Below are 15625 nucleotides of genomic sequence, written 5' to 3'. Positions count from 1 at the left end.
TGAGAAAGATTAATCAAAGAAGGTGGTTTTAGACCACCATATCGAGTCCAGCAACACACCATCAGTGCTAGAGTCTCAATTCCCACGCCGTGTTACTTGATCCATGACCTGGGACCGTAACAAGGTTTTTGTCTTATCAGTAGCCTCAAAGAACCAATAGTACAGTGTCCCAAGAAATTGGCTCCAACTATTGGCATTGTTCTGAGGCCAAGAGTATCACTGCAGAAGGAGGTGCAGTAGTAGTAGATTGCAGTAAAACCATCGCGCAACAGCAACAAGTTGCAGTAAAACCATCTCCACCTCCAATATGATACTTCTCAATTAGACCTGAACCTCTTAATTGGCCAATAATGGTGCAACTCAATCAGCCTCTGAAAACGAACTTCTGGGTATTGAAGGAGCTCTCTTTCAGAAGAAGTACCTTGAACCGAAGGTTCATTTCTATGTATTGATGGTTCATACGCGGTTGTAAAGGCTTCCGATGATACCAAAATATGGAACTTTGGATTCACAATTCTCTTTACTATTTTAAGAATATTTGCAGCAGTCCTTCGGGTCAAATATTTTGCAGCAGAGGCTATCGTTGCTACTAGCTTTTCGTTACGACAACTAGAGGATACATAGCTTGATTTTAAGATCTTAATACTTCAATATCCTCTCTGAAATCGTCTTTGTCGGTGATTTATCTCTGGACAAAAAAATTTGTTGGATCAAATTGGTCTGATGCACTCGAGAAAATAGGCTGCTACCATTTCACTACTACTGATTTGGCCGATCATCCGAGATCAACTTTGCCTTTCCATATTGAGATACAAATTCTGATTTGGCTTATTGTCATTATTCTGAGTTACTGCATATAAACAATTATCTCTGTTGTTGTTATTTGGTGTTGCTTCTTCTAGAACTTCGTTGTTGCATATATCAGGAATATTGCCAAGTTGCTAATTATAATCGTTAGTTCTTCCATGTTCATCATTGTTGCTTCATTGAAAGATCTTACTATTATTTTTAGGAAACTTCTGATTCTTCTCAAGAGTTGCTTCTCTAGGATCGCTAGTTCATAACCGATGGCCTCAAAATATCTGTATCTCAAAATAAGTGATATGTAATCATGAATTAAATAAAATTATCGAAGATTAAATTTATGAAGAAAAATTTTATTGATAAAATTACACATAATTAAAGTAATAAGTTAAATTGTATTCATAAATATTGTTAAAGCAATTGATAAATATAATTTATTTATAAATTAAATATATAATTAAATTAAAAAAAAAACCGTGAGGGAGAAGACCTCTTGCCGTTGTGGGACGGCTTCCCTCCGTGGCAAGCCGAAGTAGTAGGGAATGCGAGTGGGGGAGGGCCTCCCCTCCCGTCGTCGGCCTCTCTTTGTCGAATGAGAATAGCGATGCCAAGGGAGAAAGGTCCTCTCACGCCCCTTTCTCTTTCTCCTACCTACTCTGCAAGTTGTAGAGGACGTTGAGGAAGGCAAAGGGGGTGGGGAAGGGCCGCCTCTTCCCTCCATTGGTGTCTGGTTCCGACAACAGGAAGTCGACGGCAGGAGGAGGACGCCTCCTTCGCCCCCATTTGCATTGAAATAAAAAACAAAAAGGAGAGGAAGGCGAAGGAAGAAGAAAGAAGAGGACGGAAGAATGAAGAAGGAACACGGGAAAATGAAATAGAAAGTAAATTCCACTTTTGAAAGATAGAATTTCAGATTTGATCCTTTCGTGAAAGAACGGGGTAATTTGAACTGAATTATACTCTAATTTTTACATGCACTAGTGAAATTCACATTCTACTGTTAACTTTCTAAGTGTACTAACTCATGAATGTATCAAACTTAAACTCAGGCTTTTACGATCTTACCGTGAGCAATTTTTCCTTCAGTAGGAGGGGAATTAATAGCCTCTAATCATCATAGTCTACGTATACGCAATAGGAAATCCAATGGTTTTGAAGATGCCAACAGAGTAGTCCGTGTTTTCAGCGGAGGCTGCACACTATCGAGCATCTTGGTTGCGAGACAGATGGTTTGTGAATTTGCCGCTACGAAGAAGTTGGACATGGATTTCTTTGAATGCTTTGAGAGATTTGCAGCACTGTAACAGGGACTCTGTTGGATGATCTGAGCGATCGGATTTGGAGGTAGCAGTAAAGAGGTATTCCTAAAGAATTGGCAAGAAGATTAAGAGAATCTGATGCAGAGATGGCCTCTGCATTGGCCATCAGATGACAAATGTTAAAGGCATTACTGCCCAGCAGGAAGGGCATTTTAGGAACAATGATCTTGGAGGAATAATTTTGTTATTTTATTAGAACTTAGGGTTATTTTCGTATATTCGTCGTGTTCTGTAGTCTACAGATTCAACTATAGAAAAGCCTCCGCTGCTAGGGTTTTACTTCTCTTGCTTCATCTGGACAAGAAAGACAGGTTCTTCGTCTTCCGAGGTCGAACAGCTATAGATCGGTGAAAAAATGGTGAGTCTCTTCCATAACATTCTATTTCGTCATTCCAAAATTATTCGATCAATTCTTCTTGGTAGACTTTTTATAGATCTTTCTAATCTGTTTATTTTCATTCCGGTGGACAAAGGGGTCTTTATCCGTTTCCTATTTTGACTGTTTATTATTGAAAGATCGAAACTTCTTCTGTTTCTGAGTTTTCAATCGAAGGTTTATATGTCTTACACTCCGTAGACATGGATATAGCTTGTGTGTCTTCTGTTGAAGTAGTACAGCGTCATGTTAGCTTCGTGCTTCCCCATTTGTTTGTATTCGGATGATTATGGTATGGCATTGTCCTTCTGGTGCCAGTTAAACCGTTGTATCTTACTAATTCAGATGGAAGAACCCTTGCTTACCTGAAATCGAATAGCTAACTAAATTTTATGCGTCAAAACCCACTTCGTGCGCTATAGTCAGGCTACTTGCTTTTCGCTACAAATTATGTTAGGCTAGTGCTTGAGAACCAATTTTATTTGCTTCGTGAATTTTCACTTGGATCTCTAGTCCCTTCTGTTGAGGTTTATCTCTCCTTTGCGTCATTTTTTTTTTCAATACTGCATTGTGTTATGTAGGTAGCTGTGCATGATGATTATTTTTTGTGGAATTGCATACTCTTAAGGTCCAAAGTGGACATACAGTTAACCAGTTTCCTTCAATATTGCATCAAGCAATTTCATATTTTCACCTTTTGTTTTTCAGTTATCTTTTTTAACGGAAGCTTTTGTAAATCAGCTGAGGTTTAGTCTTTGAAATGATGGTGGTCAGCCCTGTGAATCACTGGGTTATAGGGGTAAAATATGAAAATTAGTATGTGGGTAATTTTGGTGATTTTATGGGAACTTGAAAACAAGTGATGTATTTATCGCCATAGTTCCAGCATGTGTAGGCAATTAACTCTACTAGGCTTGAAGAAAGAAGATGTTTGTGTGATGGACCAGAAGAAAGTAGAGAATGGTTGAAATTGTAAGGGAAGACTAGGAAAAGCTGAAGGCCACAATATTAACTAGCATATGATTGAACAAGGAGAGGAAAACACTTCATCTAGTCATCTCTGACATGGCTGGAACCCTCATAATCAGTGTAGCTGTTGATCCCAAGTTTTTCTGCAAAAAAATTCTGGATTCCAATTATTGTGCTTTCTGTTTGTTTGACTGCTTGCTAAATGGACCAATGGCAGTTTATGCTGGGTTAGATAAGCATTCTAAGATTGATGAGTTTTACACTTTTGAAAGAGCAGACCTAGTTTCTTCTTCTTGATGCAATTTTCTTGTCTTGCATATTCCTCTGTCATGTATACCAGGTTGAGTTAGTTGCCTGTGACATTCCATATAATTACCATAGATTCTATCATAAAATGTTGTGTATAGTTTTTCTTCCTTCTGTATGTGTTATGATTGTATATCTCTTTCTTTTCAGGCAAGAGGGTTGAAGAAACATTTAAAGCGGCTCAATGCCCCAAAGCACTGGATGCTTGACAAACTTGGCGGTGCATTTGTAAGTATAATATTTAAATACCCGGTCATGTTCTACATAGAAAATGTCTACTAGTTGACACTGATGTTATGTTTTAATCCATTCTTTATAGGCTCCCAAACCATCATCTGGTCCTCACAAATCAAGAGAATGCTTGCCACTGATTCTTATTCTAAGGAATAAATTGAAGTATGCCCTTACCTACCGTGAGGTGATATCAATCATGATGCAAAGACATATTTTGGTTGATGGAAAGGTCAGGACTGACAAGACCTATCCTGCTGGTTTCATGGGTATGTATTTTGATATTTCTACTTTGTTTAACCCTTCCAGGTATTTTAAGTTTTTAGATTCAAGTTCCTATCACTATCTGTTCAATAGTTTTTGGTGTCTGACTTGTTTTTGGTTAGATGTGGTGTCAATTCCAAAAACAAATGAAAACTTCCGGCTCCTTTATGACACTAAGGGTCGTTTCCGGCTCCACAGTGTTAAGGATGAGGAGGCTAAGGTCTGTACTTGGTCTTCCCACCATTTCCCTTGAATTTATTTGAGCCAGAATAGGTGATTTTCAGGTGATGATACATGTGCTGTTTATTTTCTGCCAGTTTAAACTATGCAAGGTTCGGTCTGTTCAATTTGGACAAAAGGGCATCCCTTACCTCAACACCTATGATGGGCGCACGATCCGCTATCCAGATCCACTTATTCGAGCTAATGACACCATCAAACTTGATCTTGAAACCAACAAAATTGCTGACTTCATCAAGTTTGATGTGGGCAATGTTGTCATGGTGACTGGTGGTAGAAACAGGGGACGTGTAGGCATCCTCAAGAGCAGGGAGAAGCATAAGGGAAGTTTCGAAACCATCCATGTTGAGGATGCCACTGGCCATGCATTTGCTACACGCTTGGGAAATGTGTTCACTCTTGGTAAGGGATCAAAGCCATGGGTTTCTCTGCCAAAGGGCAAGGGTATTAAGCTGTCCATCATTGAAGAGGCTCGGAAGCGCCTTGCTGCTCAGGCTGCCACCTCCTAAGAATAGATTACTTGAGGTTTTTCACACCAAGAGATTATTCTACTTGGCTGTGGATCAGATTAGTATTAGTTCATTTTGCATAGTCTTCAAGGAGAGGAATTTATGCTTGATCCGTAGAGTTATTGGATTCTGTAGTGCCCTTCAATTTATAAGCCTTGTTTCTGCATTGCTGGTGTGAGTATTGCTAGATATTTGATTTTTTTAGTTAAGAAACGAGAAATTTTATTAGATAAATTCTCCCCGCAAGAGTGAGCTTGTGTTTCAGTTTAATGGTAGAGGCTTGATCTGACAAACTCGCATGTTACTGACGTTCTTGAGGTGGTGAAGCTCGCAAATTGAAATTTGATTTCGCTCGAGTTCTACATATTTTTGTTCCATTATGGGCTTTCATGTGATCGGATAACAAAATACTTGTGGTGCGGTGGGCTTGTTGGAGACTACCAGATCGAGATCTTGATTTGAGCTTCACTAGTTTGGGGGTAGTCATGTAAAAACCCGTAGGCCACCTTAACGAATGCATAAATATAGAGAGGGATGATGTATGGTAACCCCTTAGATAAGCCACATATCCTTGAATAGGATATCCACGCTGAAGTGCCCACTGATTAGCATTATATGAATGGGCAGACGCGAATGCAACCGTCCTTTCAAGTAGGGGTTTGCTACTATCAAACAAATTCATGGTATCATCATCTCACCCCACAACAATCTTTCCTATTCCACTTTTGCCCTATAAATTCACAATAACTTGAACCTTTAAGTTCACAATAATGTTGAGGTTTGGATAACCATTTAGTAAGATAAAAAGCAGATAGGGGATTAAAAAATTGGGTCATACTTGAAAATTATACAACAACAAATTCTTAAAATAAGTGCAATATCAAATTTACCCCTATTGCTTACAATCGATAAACTAATTCTAATTACATAACAACCAACTATATGAAGAAAAAAAAAGATTATAAGATGAAACTAAGAGGGAATGTTTTATAGTTATACCCTCATAACCAAATAGATTAAAATATCCTAGACCATATTTTTCAACAAGTAAGCTTCTTTTGGCACAGAGTTGTATATCATGTTATAGCTAAATTCTTGATTTTTTCATTATAGTTGTGTTAGAAGATATGATGTAATTAGGGTATCATTGAGTAATTTGTTTATGTTTCTTGTCTCTTTTTCACTCTTATTAGGGTAAATGACGTAATTGTAATATCGTACTTTTATCAGTTATAAATAGAGCTTAAGGGGGAGGAGGGTTTGGAATAATTTCACAACCTTAATTCTCCAGCCTCTTTCTCCTTTATCCAAATTCGTTACTCTTCTTTTTCTCTTAAAACCTTTTCTCCATAATTCTTCTTCTTCTCAGTCCTTAATCCTCTTCTACTATGATTATACATCATGGAATCCTAAGTTTCAACATAGTATTAGAACGGGGAAAGATCTGAAATAGAAGAGGAGAAGAAGATGGAGAAGAAAGGGAGGAAGAAAAAGAAAAAGAAAAAGAAAAAGAAAAAAGAGGAGTTTCTCGTTTTTCTTTTTGTCTTCTTTTCCAATTCTTATTTTTTATTGGATTTTAACTCTCTTAACGTATGTTTAATATATAAAATTATATACTGTTGGAAATATATTGATTTTAGTTTACAAATAAAAAAGAATTGTTGAAATTAGATTTTTCTAGAAATATAAATAGACATCTGACGCAACAAAGGTCAAGCAGCAGAAAAGTTTCATGTGGCAACAAGACACTTCAACTTTCAAGCCATTTTATGCCATCAAGAAGGAGACTTTATATGGAGAATTATATATCAAAAGAAATACCTGTAATTATATTTTCTTACCTATAAAACCAATTCTCAATTTAAACTTTTAAAATGGAGATATCAATCTCGGAAGAGTCAATGATCATGTTGGCCAAAGAAGAAACAATACTTAGTTTGGCCAGATTAAAGAGTCTAAAATCTGTCAGATTATTTTTCACAAAAGAAGTATATGTTATGAAGATAAATTATACTCAAATGAAAGGTATTTAAGTGTAGTTTCATAATGACAAATTTAATATCAATTTGATATATATTTAAAGAGATATTCGCATTGGAAGAATCAAAGGTCATTCTTATATCTTGTTGCATGCGAAGATCCGAATTTAAGCCGAATTTTTTCCATCACTTTTTGAGTTGCTGTTATTTATAAATAATATCAGGAAAGTATCTCATGATACACCCTTGGAAATTTTTTTATTTCTTAACTAATAATATTTGGAAAGAATCTTTAGAATATCATCTTATTTTCAGAAAATTTCCTTGATTTATTTGTCAACGGAAAGAAGTGTTCCTATTTTGAATTATGGCAACTTTCAAAAAAAAAAATAGCTACTTGATTTAATGTTGCAAATTATAGAAGTATCTATGTAAGGAGATTATGATTTAGGATCATATTCAAAATGAGTGTTTCTTCTCTGGTTATGAGAAATCATTGCAACATATTAACAACATGTTGGAGCAGCACTCAGTGTACTTATCCCCTTATGGAGTGAGCAGCTTCGCTTAGCCTATCACTCAATGAAATTATTTCAAGCTGTAACTGGTCTAGCTTCAAGTTTTGCCTTCGCTTCTTTTTCTTGCCTTTTAGAATCGGTTTAATTCTGTAATTACATCTCTAAGTGTGGACTATATTTAGAAACATGACATTTATGTCACTGACAACTAATTAGTTTGTTTAATATGGCTAGCTCTCGGTTTGGTGTCTGAATAATTATTGATGCAATAAGCATGGAAGAAACATCTATTATTGTTTTATTCACTCTTCTCTGTTTTTGAGAAGTCCTTACAGCTGCTCTCGAAACTAGCAACACTCAGTTCAGTGTCCGGTGTCGTACTTGTCCTTGGGACACCGTGATGGAGGAGCTTATTACTACGTTTATGTTATTTGTTTTAAGTTGGGATCACTACCATTACCTTCCAGCTTGAGGGGGAGTGTTTGAAGATATAATATAATTAGGGTATCATTGATGTAATTAGTTTATGTTTTTTGTCTCTTCTTCACTCTTACTAGGGTGAAAGGCATAATTGTAATATCATACTTTTATCAGCTATAAATAGAGCCTAAGAGGGAGGTTTTGGAATAATTCTGCAATTCTCTAGCCTCTTTCTCTTTTCCCCAAATTCGTCACTCTTTTTTTTCTTCTTCTAAAACCTTTTCTCTACAACTCTTCTTCTTCTTACTCCTTAATCATCTTCTATTGTGATTATACATCATGGAATCCTAAGTTTCAACAAGTTGCAATACTTTTGTTTCTCTTTCACCTTCAGTAATAAGTGCTACAACTGACAAAACAAAATCAAGTGATTGACGAAACAGTCCAAACACCCACAAGAGAGAGCATAACTCTCTGGTTTCACGGCAAAACGAAGCAAACGAAAGATTAATCAAAAAAATTTTCATTGGGGATTTTCTCCCTTTCATTAGGTATTTAACCTTTAGGTTTTCCTGTTACAAAATGGCCCATGGGCCCAAGACAATACCCTTCCCCATCCCATTAAGCCTAATCAAATAACTCTATGTACATATCCCAAATTATACAACAATTATGAACATAAATTACATTTAATATACATTTTAACATATCGTAACATCCCCCCTCAAATTGATGATGGTGAGTCAACCAGCAACAATTTGCCAACCAAAAAATTATGTCTGGATTGAGACAATGCTTTGGTGAAGACATCGGCCACTTGAAGATCCAAAGAAATGTATGGAAGAGATATTACCTGGCGCTCCAAAGTGTCGCGGATGGAGTGACAGTCAACCTCAATATGCTTGGTACACTCATGAAAAAACGGAATGGCTGCAATCTGTATAGCACTTGTATTATCTGCATGAAGTTGTGTAGATGAGGGCTGAGGAAACTGGAGCTCAGCAAGAAGACCACGGAGCCAAATAACTTCTGAACACGCAGTAGACATAGCACGATACTCGACCTCGGTAGATGACTTGGACACTCGATATTGTTTCTTACATTTCCAAGAAATCAGTACATCGCCTAAAAACATACACCAACCTGTAGTAGAGCAATGGGTATCGGGGCACCCTGCCCAATCAAATCACTGTAGGCAACCAAATGTAGCGCGGAGCCAGTAGGAAAGAATAAACCACGAGCAAGGGAGCCACGCAGATAGCGGATGATGCACTGAACTGTCTCAAGATGAAGGTGTCGAGGAGATGCCATAAACTGACTAACCTTATGAACAACATAGGAAATGTCCGGGCGAGTAGTAGTCAAGTAGATGAGACTCCCGACTAATCGTCAATAGATAGTCGGATCATCAAGGAGAGTCCCTTCATCTTTCCGATATTTGACATTGACCTCCTTAGGGGTAGCCACCGAAGATGTGTCCTCCAACCCAACGCGTGTGATAAGATCTTGGATATACTTATGTTGGTTTAAGAAAATACCTTTGAGTGTGTGATGGACCTCCAGCCCTAAGAAGTAGGTGAGGCGTCCAAGATCCTTCATATGAAAAGTGGCATGCAACACCGTCTGAATCTTGGTAATCAGTCCAGAGTCAGTGCCAGTAATGATGATGTCATCCACATAAACCAAGAGAATGACCATGCCCGCAATAGACTTATGATAAAAGAGAGATGAATCATACTGACTCTGGGTAAACCGGTGGAGGATAAGTGTGCTGCGAAATTTCTCAAACCAAGCCCGGGGGGCTTGTTTAAGCCCATACAAAGGACGTTATAACTTGCAGACATGATCAGGAGAGGATGTAGACATACCCGAGGGAAGCTTCATATAGACGTCTTCTTGCAGATCACCGTGGAGAAAGACATTCTTCACATCCATCTGATGCAATGGCCAAGATTGAGAGGCTACAATGGCTAAGATAGTATGGACTGTGGTCATCTTGGCAACTGGGGCAAAAGTTTCCTCATAATCAATCCCATATTCTTGCCTGTTCCCCAGGGCCACAAGGCGGGCTTTATACCGATCCAACGATCCATCTGAACGCAGCTTGACAGAGAAGACCACTTACTTCCAAGAGGCCGAATAGTAGGAGGGCAAGCCACAATGTCCCAGGTGTGATTCTCCTCTAGCGCTTGTAGTTCAGTTTGCATGGCCTTTTGCCAACACTCATGTACTATAGCCTGTTTATAGCCAGAATGAATGGAAATAGAAGACAAAGTAGCTACCAGAGATACAGGGAGGGGAAAACCATACCGGTCAGGAGGGTGAGAACTACGTGTGGATCTGCGAAGATTGAGGGGAACAGGACATCAGGAGCAAGCACTAGGTCAGAAGGAGGATAGGGCAGCGAGGCAGTGGGTTGAGGCTCATCAAAGCTCGGAAAACTAGACAAAGAGGAAGACAGAAGTGTAACTTGAGAGGGAAAGAAATATTGGTTTTCAAAGAAGACCACATTCCGAGAAACACGGACTCGACGTGCCTGAGGATCATAGCAAACATAGCCCTTTTGAGAACCGACATACCCAAGAAATGCACACATAATGGATTGAGCTGTAAGTTTATGTCGTTCATGATCAGGTAAATGCACAAAAAAAAACCAACCGAACGTCCAAAGATTTGTGTAGGACGGAGAATAACCTAATAATTTAACAAAGGGAGAGACATGATGCAAGACAGGCGAGGGCAGGCGGTTAATTAAATGGACGAAGGTAGAGAGAGCTTCACACCAAAACCTAGGAGGAACGGATGATTCAATGAGAAGGGTGCGGACCATATCAAGAAGGTGACGATTTTGCTCTCAGCAACACCAGTTTGTTGGGGGTGTCGAGGGACAAGAACGTTGAGAGGTAATGCCTTTGCTTTGAAGAAATTCTTGGAATTCTGCAGACATGTACTCGCCTCCAGAGTCAAAGCGGAGTACTTTAAGGTGAGCGAAGAACTATGTTTCAGTGAGTGCAAGAAACCTCTTAAAAACAACAAAAACTACAGACTTAGCCTGTAGGAAGTAGACCCAGGTAAATCGACTAAAGTCATCGATAAAGGTGACAAAGTACTTAATTTTTGCATGCGAGATAACGGGAGCAATTCCCAAAACATCACTATGAATAAGGTCAAAGTAGTGGAAGGCATGCGAGGCATGATGCGGAAATGATAGAGTTTTACTTTTGCCAAGTTTACATGATGAACAGTCAAAAGAAGTATCACGAGAAGTACAATCTTTATTGCCTAATAAACCCGATTTAAATAATGTACGAAGTACAACCGAGTTTGGGTGGCCTAGACGTCTATGCCACAACTTAGGGCCAGATCTAACAACATTACAAACAAAAGAAATTACAAGAGAACGTGGAATAACAGTGGATAGAAAGACTTTAAGTGGAAATAGCCTGCCAACTTTAGGCCCCTTCGCGATCACCTTCCCCGTCGCTTGATCCTACACAACACAGCCAAAGCGATAAAACTGAACATTACAGTTTTTATCAACCAATTGACCAACAGACAAAAGGTTTGTTGACAGGTCAGGAGACATAAAGACATCGGCTAAAGATGGAGAAAGATCACCAACAGCACTGATAGGTAGAGTGCTGCCATCAACAGTGTTGATGTGCAGATTGCCATCATACTTTCTGACATTCGAAAGAGATACCATATTGTTGGTCATGTGGTTAGAGGCACCAAAATCAAAATACCATGGTTGAGTAGAAAGGTTCTGATTACCTGAGATACCAAAAGTAGAAAAGGCAGATATGATCATCTGTTGTACCATTTCAGGAGTGAGAGTGGTGGAACTAGCAGGTGCTGGTGGAACAAGAATGAGAGGGACTGAAACGGCAGGCGGCAGAACTAGATGTACCAGTGGATGCATGATAAGCTGTAGGCTTCCTCCTTTCAGGTCGTGTAGGGCAAACGGTGATGTGATGACCCGGTTTCTTATAGTACTACAGAACATAACTGACCTCTTGGGGCAGTCCCGACAAAGTGACCATAAGCCTTGCAGTGGAAGCACTAAATAGAACTGGTGTCCCGACCCTTAGGTCTTCCTTGTACTACATAAGCTACAGGAGCCGAGAGATTAGCCTGAACGCGAGGTTCCATGCTAGCCTGAGTAGTAAGGCGTTGTTCCTCCCGGAGAAGTTCACTCAAACAGGCATCCAGGGACGGCACTGGATGATGATTCATCAGATGTGATCGAGCAATCTCAAACTCGGGACGAAGCTTCATCAAGAATTGATCTCGTTTACTGGTGTCATGTACAACTTGCACAATAGAGAGAGCAGTAGCAGGGACATCCTCGTAAACAATGTTAGTGTAGTCAATCCATAGATTTTGGAAGCCCGAAAAATATTCTTCAATCGAGCGACTGCCTTGGGTGAAAATTGCAAGTTCATATTTAACTTGAAATCGACAGGCCGTGCTGGTTTGACGATAAATCTTGTCGAGGTAATTCCACATATATGCGGCAGTTTTGTAGGGCCTCAGATTTGGGACTAGGTGAGGCTCAAGAGATCCATGTATCCAAGTCATGACTCTAGCATCCATGATGATCCATTTTGACAATGCGTCAGCATCGCCAGGTGCCGGATCACTCCCATCAATATGACCCCATAAGCCTCTTCCCTGAACAAATAACCAAAACTGAAATTCCCAAGTACCGTAGTTCTTGCCCGTGAACCGAATAGGAGCGAAATTGGACTTGTTTGCTGACATGATAATATCGAATCGAGCAAAATTCCTGATGCACCCCCGTAAGATAAGAAATTCCAAATATACTCCCACTGTTCGAAAATTTCAAATAGACCCCTACACTTTTAGAAATCCAAGATTTGCCCCCATGTTAACAGAAATTCGAATTAGACCCCCAAACTATTAGAAATTCGAAAAACACCCTCGTACCTTCAGAAATTCCAGAATGGCCCCCAAAACTTTAAGAAATTTCAAATCGGCCGCCAAAGGTTCTCAAATTGCATAATGGCCTATGCCAAATAATCAATCAAACGTGCGGGAGAAAAAAAAATTTTGTACCTTCGTTCCCCCTTCTGGCGAGTTTCCCAGCGAGAACCCCCTTCCTGTTGTAGCTTCTCCAGCAACAAAACCACCGATGGAGCTTTTTCGATGACGGAACCACAACTTTCCCGAGCTCGGACAATACTTTCCGACAACCCCCGAAAACCACCCCTTTCGTTTCCCCTTCCGGCGAGAACCCTCTTCCTAACAACGGAACCCCCGTAGTTTTTTCGGCAACGGAACCACCCGACAAGTTTTTCCAACGACACCCGAAATCAAAGCCAAAAACAAAAAAAAACTCGTCGGACAAAGATGCATTGGACAGTTAATCTTCATAGCTCTGATACCATGACAAAACAAAATCAAGGGACTGATGGAACAGTCCAAACACCCACAAGAGAGAGCGTAGCTCTCTGGTTTTATGGCGAAACGAAGTAGACGAAAGATTAATCAAAAAGTTTTCCATTGGGGATTTTTCCCCTTTCATTAGGCATTTAACCTTTAGGTTTTCCTGTTAAAAAATGGCCCATGGGCCCAAGACAATACCCCCCATCCCATTAAGCCTAATCAAATAACCCTATGTACATATCCCAAATTATACAACAATTATGAACATAAATTACATTTAATATAAATTTTAACATATCGTAACAACAACTAGCTTACCACCACAAGTTCAATACTAGTGCCTTCTCTTTCATCGATGAGAAATCAACATGCTTTCTCGTATTGCATCTTCTTGTTTTTCATCTTTTGCACAAACATGTCTCTAATTTCATTCAACATTGGATCCATCATATTAATCAAACAAGTGTGGAAAGAAAGGAAAGGAAAAATACAAGAAGAAGAGAGAATAAGTAGAAAGGAAAGCCCCTACTTGTTGTTATGTTTGATAGTGAGTGATTACTAAGTAGGGGTTTGCCACTATGTTTGCCACCATGTTTGCCACCTTGAGACCCCTACCTCAATCTCATACTAGGAAATAACCAACATTTATTTTGCTATGAAGTTTTTTTTTATAGTGCTTTATGTTTTTGTTGCTATTACTCTATTTTTAGATTCTAGGGTTTCATGCTTAAAACGATTAGGATTTAGGGGAAGAAAAAGGAGAAAGAATAAGAAAAGGAGAGAAAATAGTTTAGGAGAGAAGGCCAGATACGTGAGGCAAGAAAGGAGATGGAGAAGTTAGGAATTAAGGCATGAGTATGAGTGCCCTCCTCCTTAGCTTGAAACTTAAAGGTTTAGGGTAGAAACCATGTACATGAGTGAAAAGAAAAGGAACATTTGATTTATCATAATTTTAACTCATGCCACTCACTCACTTAATTATAATGGATGTCACTCATACTATTTCAACATCTATGTTTCATCCAACATCCTATTGGTGTGGATGGGATGAACTTGAATGCTCAAATGTGGGCCTTGAACCCTCCACTCTATTAGCATGCACATATAAAGATAAAAAACTTCATTAGAAAGATAAGTAATTTTTTTTACCATTTATAGATTATTTATAAAGGTACTTACAATTGCAGCTTGTTGAGAAAGCATTTCAAGTAGTTCTAGCATATGATGCATTTGGTTGTCTTTCTTTATCTTTTGCTTCTCTCTGGTGGTCTCTAGTCTCCATCCTTCCATATTGTTCTTTTTTTTCTCTATCTTTTTGCTTCTAAAATAATATTTTTTCTTCCAATTTCAAAATTAGTAGTAAGTTGTCAAACTTTTTTCTTCAGAATTACAAATGGATAGAAATTCACTGCTCCCTCTAGACCACTCAAATCCATGACCTCTCTCGTAACCACCACAGTGTCTATTGAAAAGTTTTATAGGACAAATGCTATAATAGAGGGGTCCAAACTATTCACAACATTCATATCAACACAAGTAACCATAGGTGTTACTTGTTATTCACTTTAATTAAACCACTAGACCCTTCTTTTTAATTCCAATACGAAAATTATACGATAGGCGCTAGATATTGGGTATCCAGACCCGAAACCCTTCATCAATGTTCCGATACTAGGGTACCAATACCCTTACTCTGGGCCCTATAACAAGATGAGATCAGGGACTATCAATTTTACCTAGATACCTGATGTTAGATTAGTTTTTTATCATTTGTAAAAAGAATAAAAACATAATAGCCCATTAGGTATTTGGGCCATTTAATCATGTTACTTATTTATTATTTATTAAATATAAATAAAAATGGGCAAGAGTTAGTCCTCGGTATAAGATATTTTGGTCAATTCTTATTTTTATTGAATATTTAATTGATATAAAATATGATTTCTATTATCTTTTTATAAGTATTTAGTAATATTTTTTAAGATTTTTTTATAAATTATGTTCTTAAATTTTTTAGTATATGAGAATGTAATTTTTGTACCTTTTATGGTTTAAGCCATTATTATTATTATTTTATTCATTTACTGATTACTCATTTTATCATTCAATAAATAGATAAATAAATGGTATAAAAAATTATTGTATATATTGATATAAAAGTATATAGATAGAAATTTTAAATAATAGCTTTTTTTTTCATTTATATACAATACCATTTACATCCCTTGGGCATTGGGTAGTATTAAAGTGGTATCCAACCAACCCAACCAACCATTGTTCT

The 15625-nt window shown here is 38.2% G+C and overlaps 1 protein-coding gene across 1 annotated transcript; it reads left to right on the top strand.

The window, feature by feature from the left end:
- The first annotated feature begins 2378 nt into the window (after window positions 1-2378).
- LOC137959986 (small ribosomal subunit protein eS4x-like) lies at window positions 2379-5282 on the top strand. The gene is made up of 5 exons (XM_068807423.1): window positions 2379-2481; window positions 3925-4002; window positions 4094-4274; window positions 4392-4489; window positions 4587-5282. Exons 1-5 carry the CDS (start codon window positions 2479-2481, stop codon window positions 5016-5018), a joined length of 792 nt encoding a protein of 263 aa, XP_068663524.1. The 5' UTR covers window positions 2379-2478; the 3' UTR covers window positions 5019-5282.
- Window positions 5283-15625: the final 10343 nt, after the last annotated feature.

Source organism: Aristolochia californica, unplaced genomic scaffold (assembly GCF_029961685.1).
Source record: "Aristolochia californica isolate CCGP_79_NKW_82.1479 unplaced genomic scaffold, dmAriCali1.0.hap1 SCAF_3, whole genome shotgun sequence".
NCBI lineage: Eukaryota > Viridiplantae > Streptophyta > Magnoliopsida > Piperales > Aristolochiaceae > Aristolochia > Aristolochia californica.
The sequence above is the reverse complement of the archived record's forward strand: the minus strand, read 5'-3'. Positions and strand labels throughout refer to the sequence as shown.

Excerpts from the sequence above, each read along its gene's own strand:
- LOC137959986 (XM_068807423.1), top strand. Across the intron at positions 4,003-4,093 it reads ACAAACTTGGCGGTGCATTT|GCTCCCAAACCATCATCTGG; the intron begins GTAAGTATAATA and ends CATTCTTTATAG. Across the intron at positions 4,490-4,586 it reads TTAAGGATGAGGAGGCTAAG|TTTAAACTATGCAAGGTTCG; the intron begins GTCTGTACTTGG and ends ATTTTCTGCCAG.